Source organism: Rattus rattus, chromosome 4, assembly GCF_011064425.1.
Source record: "Rattus rattus isolate New Zealand chromosome 4, Rrattus_CSIRO_v1, whole genome shotgun sequence".
Lineage (NCBI taxonomy): Eukaryota > Metazoa > Chordata > Mammalia > Rodentia > Muridae > Rattus > Rattus rattus.
Window position 1 is genome coordinate 133916603 of NC_046157.1, and position 20260 is coordinate 133936862.

The window sequence follows — 20260 nt, forward strand, 5'->3', positions numbered from 1 at the left end:
AAATCTTGGCAGCTCTTGGCAAAGAGAAAAGTCAGGCAAAGAGGAAAAGAGCCTTGCTCTTTGAGTTAGATAAAAGGTTAGGTCACTTTTTAATCTTCTGGATTATTACCCTTAGGCCAGGCTCAAGTCTAGAAAAGCATCAGACTATTCTTTGCAAGTTCTGTGGGTCAAACATGATGGACAGTTACCCATTTATAGGACCAAAAAAAAAAAAAAATGATAGTCAAAAATCTATAGGACAAAAACGTAGATTGTTCTAAGTCTTTTGGGTTTTCCCTTATGTGTTTTTTGAGACATGGTTTGTGCTGGCTGTCCTGGAACTCACTGTGTAGGGCCAGGCTTGCCCCAAACTCAGAGATCTGTGTGTCACACCGCCCAGCCCTTCTTTTTTTATGTTATTAGAGGGGGGGTTTGGTTTGGTTTGGTTAGATAGAGTCTGACTATAGAGCCTTGGTTGTCCTGGAGCTCCTTTTGTAGACATAACTGGCCTTGAATTGACATCTGCCTACCTCAGCCTACTGAGGGCTGGATTAAAGGTATGCACCACCACAAGTCAGTTTCTAATGATTCTGTTAGGTAGCAAGGGTTTGACTCATTTGTGGCTTGACCCTTTGTTTTTCTAAAACATTTCCTCTTCAACCTTGTATCTGCCAGGGCATTGTTCCCTTTCCTGTTGCTGTGACAAAACAGCATGAGCAAGGCAGTTACAGAAGAGTTAATGCAGTTACTGAAGAGTTAATGTGGCTGGTAGGTCCTGAGGGTTAGAGTCCATGATGAAAGAGCCAAGGCAGCAGGCAGCAGGCATGGCTGCTGGAGCAGAAGCAGAGGGCTCACATTTTGAACCACAAGCACAAAGCAGAGAATTTGAGTCTTTAAACTCTCAGACCTTCCCAGAGTGGCACTCGTCCTCCAGCAAGGACACGCCTCCTGAATCTACCTAAATGGTGCCACCAGCTGGGATCAGGTAGTCAAATGCACAAGATGGTGGGGAACAACTCACTCAAACCACCATAGTTAATCAGTGCTACATCTCTCAAACTCTGTGATAGGCAAGCAATGACAGCACTCAGGGCAAATTCCTATTTAAGAGGGCTGCCTGTATCAGGGGAGCTTTGTAATTTACCACATGTAACTTGAATGCAAGTCCTTATAATCTAGAGAATGCAGAACACAGAAAAGAAAATATTAAACCACTTAAGAGAACTTGAAAAGTGTCTTAGGGGACTGGAGAGATGGCTCAGAGGTTAAGAACTGTCTGCTCTTCCAGAGGTCCTGAGTTCAATTCCCAGCAACCACATGGTGGCTCACAACCATCTGTAATCAGGTCTGGTGCCCTCTTCTGGCCTGCAGGCATACATGCAGGCAGAAAGCTGTATGATGTATACATACATACATACATACATACATACATACATACATACATAAATGTTAAAAAGAAAAGAAAAGTGTCTTAGTCACTGTTCTATTACTGTGGACAGACGCCGTGGCCAAGGCACAACTCTTATAAAGAAAGCGTTTTACTCAGGGCATCCTTACTGTTTCAGAGGCTTAGTCCATTATCATAGCATTGAGCATGGCAGCAGGCAGGAGTGAAACTAAAGAAGTAGCTGAGCGCTACATCCTGATCTGCAAGCAGAGAGGAGAGAGGGGGACTGGGCTTGGCATGAGCTTTTGAAACCTCACAGCCCAATTCCTCCAAAAAGTCCACACCTCCTAGTCCTGTCAGAGAGTTCCACTCACTGGTGACTAAGCATTCAAATATATGAACCTATGGGCCATTCAGACCACCATAAAAAGAGATCATATGAGAACTTATTCGTTTATTTATTTGTCTGTTTTACCTCAGCAGTGGAAAGTGAGTGCAAAGCCAGGGTCCCCATAAGGTGACGGCAGAAGCAAATGCAGACAAAGGATGGGAAGGAAGACAAGGAATCCGAAGGTGCTGGGGGAGCACGTTAGACAGCGAAGGCAGGCCTAGTGTCCTTGGGCAGAGAGGAGGTATTGAGACCCTCCAGAACCAGCCTCTGCAGTCTCCAGTCCCCTGTGGCTTCCTGACAATGGTAGCCTGTCCAGCCTGAGAACACATGTTTGTTTGTTTACTTCTGGGATTATTTGTTACTATATTATTGGTTATTCATATTACTTACTATGCTTTTTAAATTCTTAAACAGAACAATAACAAAAATGAATTTCCGTCAATACAACCTCATAATGTAAGAAAAAGATTAATAGGTATGTATTTTTATGTGAAGTTTTGTTGTTTGTTTACTTTTTTTTTTTTTTTTGAAACAAGATCTCATGTAGCCCAGGCTAGCTTCGAATTCACTGTATAGACTTGGCTGGCCTTAAGCGCCTCATCATCCCACCTCTACTTCCCAAATGTTGAGATTACAGGCATGCCTGAAATAACAACCAGGTCGGACTTGGTGGTAAAGCACGCAGGTTCTGTATATCAGTTGTTTGGCCTGTCGTCCTGTGAGGGTCACTTACTGGTGCTTCTGTCTTCAGCTTCATTTGGGGACTAGTGTAATGTTGGACCCCCTTAGAACTGCATTGAGGACTAACTGAGGTAAGGGACGTCAGCCAAAGCTTAGTCAGTGTTAGTGTGGCCATTGATTATAGCAGTTCCCACTGTCCCTCCGGCTGCTTCTCGTGAGAGAAGGGATGCTCATGTTCCCAGACTATAGGGCTGCATCTGTCCCTACAAAGCAGCATGTCGCTTTTTCCCTTTTTATGTGCATATGTTTTGATGTGCCAATTCTACGCAATAGGGAATCCTCCTGTCACTCAAAGTGACACACACTGACATGGTTAACGCTATTTCACCCACATTCCGGGAGTTCAGCATAGGCCAGTATTTATTTGTTGAACATAAGCCAGTGCTGGCCTTATCTGGGACGTATAAAGTGGGCTCCTGTCTCTGGGAGCGTTGTGGGGGTGCGGTCGGCTTGTCAAGGCATTCTTTGTGAGTCAGCTATGGGATGCAGCCCTGTGTGCCGTAGGCCTTTCTGCACCGACGCAGACAGGCGATGCAGCGTAGCGTCCACAGGCGCAGGTGTCATGGCTGACACAGCAGCTCAGCAGTGTCACTCAGGGCCATGCTTCTTTCAAGCTTTACATTGCCACTAGCATTTTTCATCGTAAGGACTGAGTCTTCATAATCAGAATGGTCTCTGTTGCATAGGCAGGTGATTTCCTGTCCCATGGGAAGAAAACCCAGAAGCTTTCAGTAATTCACAAGTCTTGGTGGCCAGAGTGTTACATGACCAATGTGGTTTCAAGGGTGGGAATGAAAGCAAGAATTTGGCAGAAGGAAAAGATGATTATCACAGTTTTTTACTATATAGTGTGACACATTACCACACTGTCCAAAGAAGGGAGTTCTATTAGCAATGAAAAGGGCAGAGAATATTAAGTATAACTGATATTTTATTACTGATGTTCTTGTCAGTTGTTTTAGTAGATACAGTTCAGGGGAGAGTGCTCACCAGACAAAGCACTTCCTTTACATGCATTTGAATAAGAATTTTAATTCCCAGGGCCCATAAAAAAAAAAACTGGGTGGATGTGTGACCTATCTGTCATACCAGTATGCTTGGTGGGCAAGTTCCAGGCTCAGCAGGAAACCCTGCCCCAGGATGTTCCATGGGAAGTGATGAAAACACCTAAATCAGCCGAGAACCTGGATCTATACGTGCATAGGAGGGCACCTACATGACACATGCCAGCCCACACATCCACACAGGAGCATTAAGACACACAAATAATCCATGCCAATATAATTTCCCAGTATGTCAGTCAGGTCTGCTAATGCCTTAGAAAATGCACATAGTTAGCTGTGAAATCATAAGGAAGCAGCGACAGTCGTAATTAAATTCTCTTACCTCAGAGCCCACATTCCTGATTTCCCCTTATAACTTTGCTTACAGCCTGTCAAATTTTCCCAACTGCTTTTATCCTGCTACAGCATCAAGGTCTCATTGTGACAGTGAAAGTGAATATTCTGCTTCCAGCTCAGAAGATGATGAAGAGGTTGCAAAAGACGATGAAGAAGACACTAATGTGGTCAGGTGCTCGAAAAAGAGTCAAGGTCAGAATAGACTACTTCCAGCTCCTGTTTCCAAAGAGACACTGCCCAAGAAAAGGAAGAGAGACAAAGCAGTGAGTGCAACGGAGCCTTGGCCTTAAAGGAGAGTTGTGTGCAGTCCCCTTGTGGATGGCTGCCCGACTCAATCTGCAGCAGGGACTCAGTCTCTTTCTTTACTTGTCTGTATTTCTTAGCTTTACACGTGATTCCCACACATCCGTGTTTCTGTCCTTGAACTTTCCTTTCCTTTTGGGTGCATATTCATGGTCAATGCTGTGCTGTATAGAGGGTCTCATATTATGTGGCCTTGGCTGTTCAGGCTGGCCTTGAACTCACAGAGGTCCTCCTGCCTCTGTTAATAACTTTATGAGAGTTATTAACATTTATTGGTAGAATTAAATCATCTTTGATCCTTGAACAGTATACTATTTCTTTTAAAATACTGTCATTAAGGTATTTAAGTTAGGCATGTTGACACACACATGTATTTTCCAGCTGTCTGGGAAGCTAAGGCAGGAGAATTTCTTGAGCCCAATGTTAACTAATATTAATATGTAGATTTTATGTAGTACAAATATCTGAAATTACTTAGACATCACTTTCCTTTGTTCATTTCAGGGTGACTTGGTAGAGGAATATTTTGAAGCCCACAGTAGTTCAAAAGTCTTAACGTCGGATAGAACGCTGCAGAAGCTGAGGAGAGCGAGAGTGGACCAGGTGTGCTGCGAGGGTGTGGCCAGCATTATTCTGTTCATTGTAACCTGAAAATACAGCAGTAGCACATTTGGAGAGAAGTGAGCAGGAGCAGAATTATTTCCCTGATAAAGTAGAGCACATGCTAATATGCTATCGTCATTAAATGATTGCTGTGTGAATTATAGATAATACACTGATTAGAATTCTGTTTGACATAATTATCCTTTTTCTTTCATTTCTTTTTAGATTTAGATTTAGATTAAGGATTTAGAATAACTATCAAGGTCATAACGTTCTGATAACCATGAACTGCTGCTCTGTTCCTCGCTGTAATCATATATTGACCTTTACATAGCAAAACCTGCAGCCCAACTGCTCACTTACTGGCTTTGCAAAAGCTGTCGAGGATGTCTCCCTTGCTTTTTTGGAAAAGTTGTATGGTGAAGTAAAGTAGCAAGGGTGACCGTGCTGGATTTTCCCATGACCTCATTTGACAAAAAGTCCACTATGTCTGTCTCTGTTGGAATTTTACTGACAGACTCCTCTAACATAGGACACAACTGCTGAGTGGTGATGTCTTTCAAAGTTCAAGACCCAGTACCGTCTCCTAGCTTCCATGGGCGACTTACTTGCATATATCTCCCTCTACAATTAAAGAAAAAACAAAAATCTAAAAGGCCAGTTGGGTTTATAATTTGAAGGCAAGAAGAGAGTGTTATTGGCTGACGTCCATGACAGCTCAACAGTAAACCTGCTTACTGTACAAGGCCTGCCTCAGTTTCCAGCACCCACTCAGCTGCCTCACAACCACCTCTGGGTGCTATGAACACATTGGGTGTATAAACATATATACATATACATAAAAAATCCATTAAAATAAAAAAAGATTGAGAGTGTTTGAGGAAAATGCCCAACTTCTGGATTCCACATACTTGGGAAACATATCCCACTGTTAACAAACACATGAGCACACACATGGACACACACACCTGAAATAAATAAATAAATAAATAAATAAATAAATAAATAGGAAGGAAGGAAGGAAGGAAGGAAGGAAGAAAAGGTTTTCCAAGAAAGCACTGGCACTAATAGTCTACTGTTTATCTTTTATAAGCCACATGAGAGAAACCTAAGTGTATCCAAGGGCAAAATGAGCCCTCAGAGCCTGATGATGATAGGGAAGGAGGGGTTACAGACGTAGCATGACCGTTTGCTTCTGCTGCTGTGGGTTAGTGGGAGGTTAGCAGGTCTAGGCTATGCCTGTGTCTGCATGACTTGTTGGACCAGTCAGGTGGCTGAGGCATATTCGTATGATGATGGTAGAGACTTAAGGAGGAAAGCAGATAGCCTCTACAGCCTTGGGTAAACACCGGCAATCTTGTGCCTTGTTCTAGTGGCGGACCAGATGACATGGCTGAATGTAAGTCAGGAGTCAGGAAGCTATACTCCACTCAGAAGGGAAGGGCAGCAAATCAGAGAGGGTATGGACAGTGCAGTATGGTTCGCCTGAAAATTGACGACTCAGGTACAAGTGTGTAGATGAAAGCAACAGCGCCAAGCTCATGCTCGGGTAAACATCCTCGGCCTAGTGTAAGTGACTGAGGATGATGGTGGTGCCTTCTGTGCTCTGCTCCGACGTCCGAAGACATGAGCGCTTAAGATGAGTCTCATTTCTCCTAACTGTGTGAGTAAAGCTGTAGGAGCTGATATCCAGATTTTGATTGTAACCCTCAGTGTTGAAAGTGTGTGAGTCAGCAAGGTGGTTCAACAGGTAAGGACACTGAGCACAAAGTCTGCCGCTGCTCTGTGATCTCCATACATGTGTATGTGGCCCATGTGCGCTGGTGCGTACAAGTGAAACAATGTGTTTGTTAAACCACAACAAGGCAGCACTAGAGTAAAGATGCGAACAGCTTTTCCTGGGATCTTCAGATTATAGTTGATTTCCCAGACTGAAATTTGGGAGTGTTTTCTATTACTACTGTCTTTACAGATTTTTACCTTACAGTGCAGTTTGTATCGCTGTGACTAATACCCGGGACAGCAGCCTAAGAGGGGGAGGACTTAACTGGCTCCCAGTGGTAGTTGTAGATCCTTGTATTGTATACCCATCCCACAGCACCACAACACAACGCCAAAGACACAGCACTTGTGAAAGGTGGCTTTTGAAAGGGAGCAAATACAGGTTTATTATTGATGGTAAATTATAAAGGAACCTTAATGTTTTCTGAAAATTAATATTGAATCACTATTTTTAAAGTTTTTCAAATCTACAGACTTGGTTTTCTTTGAATGTTGTTGTTTATAATGTTGGTACTATTATGCAGACTTTAGCTCAGGGCTCACACTTGCTAAAAAGCATTCCAGCAGTGAGCTGCAGCCCCAGACTCCTAGGCTTGGAGACGTGTTACTATTTTTTAAAGATAGCTTGTGATTAAACAAGTATTTAAGCATCTATGACTTTTTTTTTAACATTCAATTGGTACCCGATTTAAGTCATTAACATTCAATGTTCGTACCTGATTTAAGTCATTATTTTCACTAAGAACTTCTGTCTCTCTTTTCTTCAAAGAAAACTCTGCGTAACTTACTGAGCAAATTTGTGCCTTCCTTTTCTACTGAAATTGGACAATTGAATCAACAGCATGAGAGACTGTTTGATAAGTGGATACTACAGTTACGGTAAGTTATTGGGACCCTGCACAGGGAGCAGTAAGTGTGTCTGTGTTAGAGCATGATTTGCCTGCTGTGATGGCACGTGCCTTTAATCCCAGCTCTTGGGGAGCAGAAGCAGGTGACCTCTGTGAGTTCAAGGCCAGCCTGGTCTTGATAGTGAGTTCCAGGACAGCCTGCACTACATAGACCCTGTCTCAAAACCCAAAACCAGTGCCAGGATGGTGGTGGCACATGCCTTTAATTCCAGTCCTCGGGAGGCAGAGGCAGATGGATCTCTGAATTTGAGGTCTCAAAAAAAAACCCAAAAAACAAAAAGACAACCTTAACCAAACAAAAAACATAGTTACTGTATTTGATTTCAGGTAGGGTATAGCTCAGTGGTAGAGCATTTGTACAGCACATTTGAGGGCTTAGGTCTCCTTTTGTCATTTATTTTTTTCATCTATTAGTGTATGTATGAGTGTGAACATGTGTGTGCTGCAGTGCATGTGGGAGGTTGTAGGTGTAGGTTCCAAGGATAACACCCAAGGTCAGGCATGTGTGCCCAGTGCCCCACCCATTCCTCTCCACTCCACTCCACTCCACTCCACTCCACTCCTCTCCACTCCTCTCCTCTCCTCTCCTCTCCACTCCTCTCCATTCCTCTCCACTCCATCCTCCCTCCTCCTCCCCTCCTCCACCTCCCTCTCCACCCTCCCTCTCCACCCTCTCCACCCCCTCCTCCCCTCCCTCCCCTCCCTCCACTCCACTCCCTCCCTCCTCCCTCCCCCCCTCCCCCACCCACTCCACCCTCCCCTCCCCCCTCTCCCACTCCCTCCCTCCCTCTCCTCCCTCCACCCTCCTCCCCCTCCCTCCACCCCTCCCTCCTCCTCCACCCACTCCTCCCTCCTCCCACCCTCTCCTCCACCCTCCTCCACTCCTCTCCCTCCCTCCACTCCACCCCTCCCTCTCCCTCCCTCCCACTCCACCTCCCCCTCCCTCTCCTCCCTCTCCTCCCTCTCCCTCCCTCCACCCTCCTCTCCCCTCCCTCCACTCCCCCTCCCCTCCCCCTCTCCTCCCCACTCCACCCCTCCCTCCCTCTCCACTCCCACCCCTCCCTCCCACTCCCACCCTCCACCCTCCTCCCCTCCCCTCCCCTCCCTCCACCCTCCCCCCTCCACCCTCTCCCTCCCTCCCTCCTCCCTCCCCCTCCCCCCTCTCCCCACTCCACTCCCTCCTCCACTCCCTCCCCCCTCCTCCACCCTCCCTCCACTCCACCCTCCTCCTCCCCCTCCTCCCTCCACTCCCCCCTCTCCACCCCCTCCCCCTCCCTCCCTCTCCCTCCTCTCCCTCCCTCCCCTCCTCTCCACCCCTCCCTCCACTCCTCTCCCCTCCACTCCACCCCCTCCCTCCACCCACCCTCCTCTCCACTCCACCTCCCTCCACTCCCTCCTCCCTCCTCCCACTCCACTCCCTCCCTCCCTCCCACCCTCCTCTCCCCCTCCCTCCTCCCCCTCTCCCACTCCTCTCCTCCTCCTCTCCTCCCTCCTCCCCTCCCCACCCTCCCTCCTCCTCCTCCTCCCTCCCTCTCCTCTCCCTCTCACCCCCTCCACTCCCTCCCTCCCCACCCCCTCCCTCCTCCCTCACCTCCCTCCTCCTCCCTCCCCTCCTCTCCTCCCTCCTCCCCTCCCTCCCTCCCTCCCTCCCTCCTCCCCCCTCCCTCCCTCCCCTCCCTCCCTCCCTCCCTCCCTCTCCCCTCCCTCCACCCTCCCCTCCCTCCCTCCCTCCCCTCTCCCCTCCCTCCCTCCACCCCTCTCCCCTCCCTCCACCCACTCCCTCCCACTCCTCTCCTCTCCTCCCTCCCTCCACCCTCCCTCCTCTCCTCCCCTCCCCCTCCCTCCACTCCCTCTCCACCCTCCCCCCTCCTCCTCCTCCTCCCCCTCCTCCTCCTCCCCCCCTCCTCCCCCTCCTCTCCCTCCCCTTCCTTCTCCCTTCCCCTCCCCCCCCTCCTCTCCCTCCCCCCTCCCCTCTCCACCCTCTCCACTCCCCCTCTCCACTCCCACCCTCCACCCACCTCTCCCTCCCACTCCCCTCCTCCCCTCCTCCCTCCTCCCTCTCCCTCCTCTCCATTCCTCTCCTCCCTCCCCTCTCCCTCCTCCCCTCCTCTCCTCCTCCCTCCCTCCCCCCCCCCCCACCCTCCTCCCCTCTCCACTCCCTCCCCTCCACCTCCTCCCTCCCTCTCCACTCCTCTCCCTCCACTCCACTCCTCCTCCCTCCACTCTCAACCCTCCCTCTCCACTCCCTCCACCCCTCCCTCTCCCCTCCTCCTCCTCCCTCCCTCCACTCATCCTCCCCCTCTCCCCTCCCTCCCTCCTCCCTCCCTCCCCCTCCTCTCCCCTCCCTCTCCTCCCTCCCTCCCCTCTCCCTCCCTCTCCTCCTCCTCTCCACTCCCTCCACTCCCTCCTCTCCACTCCCACTCCACTCCCTCCCTCTCCTCCCCCTCTCCCTCCCCCCTCCACTCCTCCCCCCCTCCTCCTCTCCCTCTCCACTGCACACCACTGCACACCACTCCCCACTCCCAGTCCCACTCACGCTGTGGTGGTGGTTTGCTTTTCAAACACTGTGACCAAAAGCAGCCAGGGCAGGGGAGAGTTTATTTCATCATGTTATAGTATGGTTATAGATATAAAATGATGATTTGGGGGGACAAAGGCAGGAAGGAACTCAGGTGGTTTTGTTCCTCTTCCCTAGAAATACCGTAGTCTTTCTAGAAGGATGCGCTACTTCCTGTGGTAAAACCTTCCAGCCAACACTGTTACGCTCAGGTGTGCATTATGGTAACGGAGTACAATTAACAGTGTAGTGCGATTCACTGTTGCACATTCGTCTGTCCATTTCATCTCTTCCGTAGCCTGTTTTAAACGCTGCAGGATGGGCCAGGGTTTGTCTTATCTTCAGGCCTGCAGAGAAAGCTGACAGACAGTTGGGACTGTGAGCTCTGAGATAGGAAGGGTGAACACAGCGGCTTAACCATGTAGGTGTAGCCGTGTAGCCTGTCCGGCCTGCACTTTTAATTTTATTCATTTATTTGTACACTCAGGAGGCGGAGTCTCACCAGGTAGCCCTGGCTAGCCTGGACTTGCTTCGTAAACCGTGCTGGCTCCAAGATTACAGCAGTCCTGTGTCTGCCTGCCGAGTGCTGGGATTAGGGGTGTGTGCCACATATCTGGCCTTTGTTTTTACCCGCTATCCTTTGATGCTTTCTTTTCTGCAGTCCTTATGAACTTCAAAGAAACTGGTTGGTAATAAAGCTGGCAGACAGGAGTCTTAAGGTTTAATTTTACGGTCGTTGTCTTCCTTACAGCCTTGGGTTCAACATTGTGCTTTATGGTTTGGGGTCTAAGAGAGATTTACTAGAAAAGTTTCGAACTACCATGCTTCAAGATTCCATTCATGTTGTCATCAACGGCTTCTTTCCTGGCATCAGTGTAAAATCAGTAAGTTTACTATTAAAAGGAGTAACATGATGTCCCCTGCCACATCATGGCCCCGCAGTAGTGAGGGTGCAATTTCTGCCTTTGAACACTAAATGTAAAGGATTTTGCTTTAGGCTTCATACCAGTTAGAACATGTGTTTGTATTCAGAGCAAATGGTCTTTAATGTTCATCCTTGAATTTCTCACTATGAACTGACATGTGGCAGGGGAAGTGGCTCGTTCTGTAAAGATCTCAGCTCAGTCTCCCAAACTCTTTCCTTTTTTAAAGAACTGTGCTTTTAACCCTAGGAAATGGCTAGGGAAATGGGAGAGGGGCTGATCTTCGGGCACCGGGCAGCCAGCCTACCCTACTGCTGAGCTCCATGCGGGTGTGAGACCTGGTCTGTCTCAGGATAAATGAATACGCTGGGAGGGACTGAGCAGTTAGGAGCGCCTGCTGTTCTTGCACAAACTCCAGGTTCTACTTCTAGAACCCACATGGCAGCCACAACTCTCTGAAACTGCAGTCCAGTCCCAAAAGATCTGATCCTCCCTTCTGGCCTTCTAGGGCACTGCATGAACATGTTGCCCATACATACATGCAGGCAAAACACTCATACATATTAAAATGAAAAAACAAAACAAAACTTTTAAGGACCAATTAAACACCATGACTAAAACTCAAGTTGGAAGCAAATGGGGAGGAAAGAGTTTATTTGGCTTACACTTCTGTGTCATAGTCCCTCATTAAGTCAGGGCAAGAATGCAGGAGCTGATGCCGAGGCCATGGAGGGCGCTGCCTACTGACTTGCTCCTCATGGCTTGCTCAGCCTGCTTTCTTACAGAACCCAGGACCAGCACCCCAGGGGTGGCTCCACCCACAGTGGGCCGAGCCTTCCCATCAATCAGTAATTAAGAAAATGCCTTACAGACTTGACTATAACTGGGTCTTAAGGAGGCATTTTGTTAATTATGGGTCCCTTCTCTTTTTCGCTATGTCAGGTGGACATAAAACTAGCCAACACACTCAAAAAGAAATTGACTCATCTGAAACCTTAGGGAAATACTGCCTTCATTTACTACACCAAGTTAGTAATGGAACAGCTAAGAACAGGCTTATAGAATCTGATTTTGTTATAGCTCTGTATCCTAAATAATAAAAGTATAATAATAGTATATAGTTTTATAGTACATTATCATAAACCATTTTTACTTCAAATGATTATCATCTTAGAATTATATCAAGGTTTTGGATATTAGATGTTATCCGATGTAATATTCCCTTTCTAGTATCCCTAGTACTCTCGTTTCTTTTGACACATTCATAGTTGGTCCCCCACCACAGTAATCACCACTACCACCACCCACCCAACACACCATTTTTTCTTTGGTTGTTTTGAACAATTTTCCTTTTACCCTGAAGTATTTAAAAACTCCAACCAAAAACGGATTAGATATACTTAAACACCCAGTGGAAATTTTTTTAATTGTCTTTTTTTAAAGATTTATTTATTTTATGTGCGTTAAGTGTTCAATCTGCATATGCACCTGCATGCCAGAAGAGGGCATCAGATCCCATTACAGATGGTTGTGAGCCACCATGTGGTTGCTGGGATTGGAACTCAAGTCCTCTGGAAGAGCAGTCAGTGCTCTTAACCACTGAGCCAACTCTCCAGCCCACCCAGTAGAATTTAAGTGCTTTTTAAATTTTGTAAGAACCTCAAAATCATTTTTAATTTATGAAGAAAGATGAATTTGCCAGTTGTGTTTTATAGTACTTCTGCACTTGTGTGATATAGATCCTGAACTCTATAACTGAAGATGTCCTCAGTCACATGGGTACTTTCCAAAGTGTTCTGGATCAGCGAGACTGGATAATGAACAGATTTAAAGAAGGTAACGCAAAACACTGCCTCTCTGTGTTTAAGTGTTTTAGAAGAAAGAGAAAGACTATTTTAATATGGATTCTCTAGTCACTACCAACTTAGAGGTTTTAAAAATAATCTGTCTTCCCTATTACAGTAATATGTTGTATGAATTTCACCTAGTTTAAAGGAGTCACACCTAATTGTCCTAACTCTGTATGGCCTTTTTACTTCAAAATAGTCTTTTTGTTTTCCTCAGTGGTGTGAATTGTCTGTAACAGATTTGCACATCTTTGTGGCACATCTCTGTTTGATATTTTTTTTTTTAAAGATTTATTTTATTTATGAGTACACTGTAGCTGTTTTCAGACAGATCAGAAGAGGGCATCTGATCCCCATTACAGATGGGTGTGAGTCACCATATGGTTGCTGGGAATTGAACTCAGGACCTCTGGAAGAGCAGTCAGTGTTCTTAACCGCTGAGCCATCTCTCCAGCCCTCTGTTTGATATTTTTATGTTGTTTAATATGTATATGTATATATGCATGGGGGCACTGTGAGTACACTGTAGCTGTCTTCAGACACACCGAAAGAATTCATCAGATCCCATTACAGATGGTTGTGAGCCACCATGTGGTTGCTGGGAATTGAACTCAGGACCTCTGGAAGAGCAGCCAGTGCTCTTAACCGCTGAGCCATCTCTCCAGCCCTTGTTACAACGTACTTGCTTAGCACCTTACTATGACATGACCTATAATACCTAGGCATTGAATGTGCTAAAGATGTCACAAGCCTCACTGAAAATAATAACTGAATTCCTTTTTCTTCTAGATTCTTCTTTAGAACTCTTTCTTCTTATCCACAATTTGGATAGCCAGATGTTAAGAGGAGACAATAGCCAGCAAATTCTTGGACAGTTGTCATCCTTACGTAATGTGTATCTCATAGCATCTATTGACCACCTCAATGCTCCTCTCAGTAAGTTTCTCATTACTGTCTGTCCTCTTTGACAGACTTCCTTCCTTAAGTCTTACAGGGTTTCCTACTATTTTTCACAAAACTTTCAGCTTGCCAAAAAGGTGGTCTCAATTTGATTTAAAAAATAAGTATTGGAAATAAGAGGGCATCCTGTTTGCCTTTGAGTCACATGAGGAAGTGTTGGCCTGTGATTCTGGCTTCATACTACTATTCCTGCCGTCCCAATGATCATTTTATATATTTAAAGATGTTGTAATAATGATAAAACAGGAGCTTAAATTACTGAGTTTTAAAGATTCATTTGTTTAATTTTTTATATGTATTTTGCTTGTGTGAGTTTATGTACACCAGAGGCCCGTGGGCATCAGATCCCTAGGAACTAAGATTATAGGTGGTTGTGAGCTCTCACGTGTGCTGGGAAGTGAGCATGGGTCCTCTGCGAGGAGAAGACTCTCACCCCCAGCCATCGCTTCAGCCTCCTTACTAAGCTTTACTTCATATAAAGTGTGTAGACCGGGCCAGCCTTGAACTCATGTGTGCCACTTAAAAGAATTACTGATGGTGCTGTATTTAAGGCACAATTAAAGCTTCAGATGTTACTCAAGGTAGCTCATACTTGTAACCCTGGTGCTTGTAAGGCTGAGGCAAAAGGACCGTGGATATGAAGTTAACCTGGGCTACATAATGAGACCTTGTTGCAAAACCAAAAAAAGATTAAGATATTGATTGACAGAGGAAGCAGATTGTGAGTTACAGGTTTATGTAAGGAAGTGACAAAATGAAATATTTGATGGGTTTTTTTCTTTTAATGCATATAAGGTGTAAACCCAGAACTTTGTTTACTTGAAACATGTTCTTTGCCCCTGAGCTGCATTTCCAGCCTTCGGGCACCTTCCCTTTAATGTTTCTTCATTCTTTGCTGTAGTGACATCTAATGTAACGTGACTGTATGACAGTAATTTGTAATTCTTTGCTCTGATCATGTCTGTAGTGTGGGATCATGCAAAGCAGAGTCTGTACAATTGGCTGTGGTATGAAACCACTACATACAGTCCTTACACTGAAGAGACCTCCTATGAGAACTCCCTCTTGGTTAAACAGTCTGGATCTCTACCACTGAGTTCTCTGATTCATGTCTTACGAAGCCTTACACCCAATGCAAGGTAAGAATGAAAACTGTAAGTAAAATAGTATATATAAAGAAATATATACCTGTATACATATACACACTTAGGGCTGCAGATGTGGCTCAGTGGTCAAGTGCTTTACTAGCATACTAAATGCTCTGAATTCAGTTCCCAGAACCACTACGAAAATAAGTAATATGTATATTTAAGGACTGGGAGTGGAGACCAGTGGTAGAGCACTTGCTTCGAATGCATAAGGTCCTCAATTCAAGCCTAGCTCTTCAAAATACAAAACAAATGAGTTGAGGATGAACTACTGAATTTATCAGTGGTACTGCTTTAGTTTTATCCTGTTGCTGTGATAAATATCACTTGGGGAAGAAAAGGATTTATTTGGCTTATACTTCCAGGCCACAGTCCACCGTTGAGAGAAATCAGGGAAAGAACTCAAGCGGAACCCCAGGCAGGAATCATGGAGGTTGCTGCTTGCTGGCTTGCTCAGGCTCATGCTTAGGCATCTCATAGCCCAGCTCCACCTGCCTAAGGTTGGTGGCGCCCACAGTGGGCTTAGCCCTCCTCCATGAATTAACAACAAAGGCAGTTGCTCCCACAGATGTACCTGCAGAGCAGTGTGATCTGAGCATTCCCTCAATTAGGAGTCCCTTCTCAGGTAACTCTGGGCCTTGTCTGGCTGATACCAAACCTAACTGGGACAGAAACAAAACTACCTGCTTTGCTGTTAAAGGGTTTAAGAGGGATAATAAAAGTAGTTACTAATACTGGTATATAATACTGGATTATACAGTTGGCGAGGTATTCTGTATTAGCCTATGAAATTGACCAATAAACTTAGGACGGTTTTTTCTTATTAAATTGTTAGGGACTAGGAAGACGAATCAGAGTTTTAAGTAGACCGTTGTTGGTCTTTAATTCCCAGCACCCATATGGTGGCTCCCAGCCATTAGTAACCTCAGTTCCAGGGAAATCCAGCAGGCACACACATGTCTTTCTTGTTTGCATGCATGCAGGCAACCTTTATGTTTCTGAACAGAGTGTCTGTGTTGTGAAGATAAGAAAACACGGAGCTGGGGTTGGGATTTAGCTCAGTGGTAGAGGCTTGCCTAGAAAGCGCAAGGCCCTGGGTTGGGTCCCCAGCTCTGAAAAAAGAACCAAAAAAAAAAAAAAAAAATAGGAGCTTTTATTTGTATTTGAGTGAGTGCTCTCAGGGTTGGGCGCTTGCTGGGCTACTCAGCAATAAAACTCTTGTGTAGGTGGTGTGGTCAGGATGCTCTGAGACATGGTCTCCAACTGTGTACTCCTCGCTGCCCTGCAGCCCATGTGTTGACCTGGCTTTCCTGGAACAACCCAGATATTGCCTGCTTATGCTTGCTGAGTTCTGAGACTAAAGGCCTGTGCCGCCACACCCTGCACAGGACACAAGTCTAACTGTTCTCAGCAGCCTGAGACCACACCGGTGTCAGCAGACCTGCCTCAGATTATGAGAGAGAGAGAGAGAGAGAGAGAGATGAGAGAGAGAGAGAGAGATGTGTGTGAGTGTGTGTGTGAGAGTGTGTGTGTGTGTGTGTGTGTGCACATGTGTGTGTGTGTGTGACAGAGAGTGTGTGTGTGTGTGTGCGTGTGTGTGTGTTGGTTCCTAGATAGAAAAGCTTTTCCAGTGAGGGTGTGGTTTTCTTAGAGAAAAGAACAAAAGGCAGTGACGCCAAGCTGAATGTTTGATGTTCTTAAATTTACTACACAGAATATTTATTGAGTCTGATTTGATTTTTTTCTTTTTTGGTAGGGGGATTTTCAGGCTACTTATGAAGTACCAATTGGATAACCAGGACTGCCCTTCCTACATTGGTATCAACATGTGTGATATTTAATGTGACTTTCTGTCCCTCTGTGTTCCCTGGTGTAGAGTACCTTAGGAGCCTTGCATTTCTCACAGCAGAGATGGGTGGCTGCTTTGGGGAGGGGGAGGGGGTCTGTCCAAACCTACAGCCAGCCTCCATCATCTCAGCACCTCTATAGATGCTGCTCCACAGATGATATGCTAATGGGAATTGGAGCACAGACTCACGTTTGGAATGCCATACACTACTAGAACTATGCGTGTGTATCTGGCAATTTCATAGTTTCCATATATGAGGCAACTTATTTGTTACCCCCTTGGCAAAAATGTGTTAATGTGTACAAAATATTAGGGTCTCATTTTTTAAGTTACCTTCCTTAAAAGTCAATTTGTATGGACCTCATGTGGGTTCTGAACAACTAGAGCAGGGGCTGTCCCAAAAGCTGTTGCCTGTACGTGGGGTATGTTCCTGTAGCTGGGCTGCCTTGTCTATCCTCGTGGGAGAGGAAGCACCTAGCTTCACAAGAACTTGGAAGTTCCAGGGTTGGGAGGTACCCAGGGGGGCCCCCACCAGCTCAGAGGAGAAGGGGAGAGGGAATGGTGGAAAGATTGTGGGAGGGGTTGACCAGGAAGGGGGCAGTGATATAAAGTAAGTAAGTGAAAAAAAAGTAAAATTAAAAAAGAAAATCAATTTGTACTGCTTAAAACTGCGCACAAGGCTGCATGATATTTAGTTCAAGGCCAGGCTGGTCTTCAGAGCAAGTTCTAGGACAGCCAAGGTTACACAGAGAGATCCTGTCTTGAAAAACTAAAGGGGGAAAAATACTGATTGTGGTCCAGACCTTTTGTCTCAGCCCTCAGGAAACAGAGGCAGGTGGATCTCTGTGAGTTCCAGGACAGCCTGGTCTACATGATGAGTGTCAGTTTGGATGAGCTACATAGTGAGACCCTGTCTAAAAAAATAAAACAGGGAAGGAAAAAAAAGAAAGAAAAGAAAATGGGGAAAAAGCAAAACTCAAGCAAACATAATACTGATTAACGTGTGTGTATCTTTTTATCTGTCCAGGACTTTCTTTTCAAGATTTTTACCAGCAGTGTCGGGAAGCATTCCTTGTTAACAGTGATCTTACACTCCGAGCCCAGTTAACTGAATTTAGGGACCACAAACTTATAAGAACGAAGAAGGTAAGACTGCTCTTGGGGCCTTGAGTCTGAGGGTTAGTGTTTCTTGTGTACTAAAGACAAGGGCAAGTGAAACAGCCAGAAAAGAATGAAACAACAAACAATGTCGCCGAAACCAAGGGATGAGAGGATGATGGTACTTTGTGGTGTTGGCCAGAAAGCCTTAGACTGAAGGCATCTGCCGTTTGAATATGGGATGAGGTGGCAGTGAGCACGTGGCCTGTTGTGCAGTAGATGGCCTGCTTGGATGAAAAGGGGAGACATATTAGGGACAACTAGAAAGATGAGGTGGAACGGGAATGATTCTAATAAATTATTTCTAACTATCTTATGTGCATGCATGTTTTATATGTATCTACACCATGTACATATGTATGTATGCCTAGTGCCTGTAGAAACTAGAAGTTGGATCCCCTGGAGCTGGAGTTAGAGATGGTTGTGAGCTGCCGCGTGGGTGCTGGGAGTCAAACTCAGAGCCTCTGGGAGAGCGATCATACTGCTGAGCCGTCTCTCCACGCTTTGAAAGCTACGTGGATGCCACATGGGGTGGAAGCTGGGTATGGTGTGGCACATTTTAATCCCTGCAGTAGGGAGGAAGAGGCAGGCAGATCCTCATGAGTTCCAGGCCAGCCAAGGCTACATATTGAGACCCTGTCTCAAAACACAACAAAAGCCAGTCAGATAAAACTTGTAATGGGGGAAGTTGAACAGAAAATCCCGTCAGGCTGGGAAAGGAAAGGGATGAAGGATCTAGCAGCTGCGTCCAGCTACATGTAGCCTGGAGATAATGATGAATCTGGTCCAAGCTGTAAATTTACTGAAAGAGGAAATTTTGAGGGGCTTTCATGACTTTTGTTTGTAACTCAGTTGCATGGTTCTCAAGTGTGAACTCTATAGATGACAATGTCGGGTTAGCTATGCTTGAAAGAGAGCAGTGAAGAAAACCACCACCTCCTGCCCTCCAGACTTTCCTGTGATAAAGTGCTCGGCAGACCTCAGTGTTTAAAGTAGACGTGTCATGTCCCCTTTGCCTTAATTTTCTACTTGGGTATCTGAATGCTTGTTTAAATATTAAAAATATTATATAAAAGTAAAATCCAGCTGGGCAGTGGTGCCACATGCCTTTGATCCCAGCACTCGGAAGCAAGAGGTGAAGATAGCCAGGGATACACAGAGAAATCCTGTCCATAAAAACAAAATAAAATAAAATTTGTGTCACAGTGGTGGTACATGCCTTTAATCTCAGCCCTTGGGAGGCAGAGGCAAGTGATCATTGGATTTGAGGCCAGCCTGGATTAGAGTGAGTTCTAGGACAGCCAGGGCCTCACAGAGAAACCCTGTTTTGAAAAATCAAAATAAATGAATAAATATAAATTTAAAATGCCAGGATTTTTTTGTTTGTTTAACCTGCAATAGGAGATCCAGATGGCTCCCTTACAAGGGGTTAACAGATGGAGTGTTCTTTTATCTTGTAGGGAACTGATGGTGTGGAGTACTTATTAATTCCTGTTGACAGCGGAACATTGGCCGATTTCTTGGAGAAGGAGGAGGAGGAGGAGTCGTAGACTGTCTCTTACCCTTGAACTTTATGTGGAAGCCTCAGTGTGCCCCAGCTGCTGCTCCTCTAGTAAGAATGCTGGTTTACATCCAACATTAGGTCATTCTCTCCAGCATACAAGATGTCCTGTGGAAGAGGCATATCATCAATTTGAACTTTGATTAGCCTGGCTGGTGTACAGTCTCTAATACTATGCAGTGGTCGTTGAGTTGGGAAAAAAAAATGTGCCTTTAATTTATTACCTCTCGGGAGACGTCTTGCTGGTTGAACAGTGCTCAGGGATCATTTGGAACTGGTTGTTTTGGATTATTTTATACTGGATGCTATCCCTATTTTTGAGGGCAACACTCCAGAGCTGAATTGCTACAAGTGCACTTGCTTCAGATCGTCAGAGCACAGAGGTCAGAGTGCAGGGATCTCGCAGAACTGATGAGGAAGGAGGTGTTCCTTCTGTTCTTGCTGAAGCGATGATGAAAAGCACCGGTGGACTAGGATGACCCAGCTTTCTCCTGTGGACTTAGGCTACACCTCCTGAAGACCGTTGACACTATTCAGCTGAGTTTGTGGGAGAAGTGTAAGGGATATATGTGTATGTAGAGCATGTGTCCGATCTAGAAAGCATATTTAAAATAGTTGGTGTCTGTACCAGGACCTTGATTTTTATGAAACAAATGAGAAGCCAGGCTAAGAAATAAAATCCTAGCTTACATTTTCTCAATTGTTTTCAGGACAATAAAAAATAAAAACATTTCATCATCCTTGTACATTGACACTTTTGATT

General features: G+C 45.6%; 1 protein-coding gene across 5 annotated transcripts in view; it reads left to right on the forward strand.

The window, feature by feature from the left end:
- Orc2 (origin recognition complex subunit 2) overlaps positions 1-20249 on the forward strand; it is a 35913-nt gene extending 15664 nt beyond the window's left edge. For 4 of the 5 annotated variants that reach the window (XM_032901172.1, XM_032901175.1, XM_032901174.1 and 1 more), the window contains 11 exons: positions 2172-2232; positions 3968-4161; positions 4706-4804; positions 7356-7465; positions 10803-10935; positions 12714-12810; positions 13611-13757; positions 14749-14920; positions 16686-16747; positions 17806-17924; positions 19397-20249. In XM_032901172.1, coding sequence (XP_032757063.1) covers positions 2172-2232; positions 3968-4161; positions 4706-4804; positions 7356-7465; positions 10803-10935; positions 12714-12810; positions 13611-13757; positions 14749-14920; positions 16686-16747; positions 17806-17924; positions 19397-19486 — 1284 coding nt within the window. In that variant the 3' untranslated portion in view covers positions 19487-20249. The remainder of the gene's footprint in view (positions 1-2171; positions 2233-3967; positions 4162-4705; positions 4805-7355; positions 7466-10802; positions 10936-12713; positions 12811-13610; positions 13758-14748; positions 14921-16685; positions 16748-17805; positions 17925-19396) is intronic. The other variant, XM_032901176.1, reaches the window with a different exon arrangement.
- Positions 20250-20260: the final 11 nt, after the last annotated feature.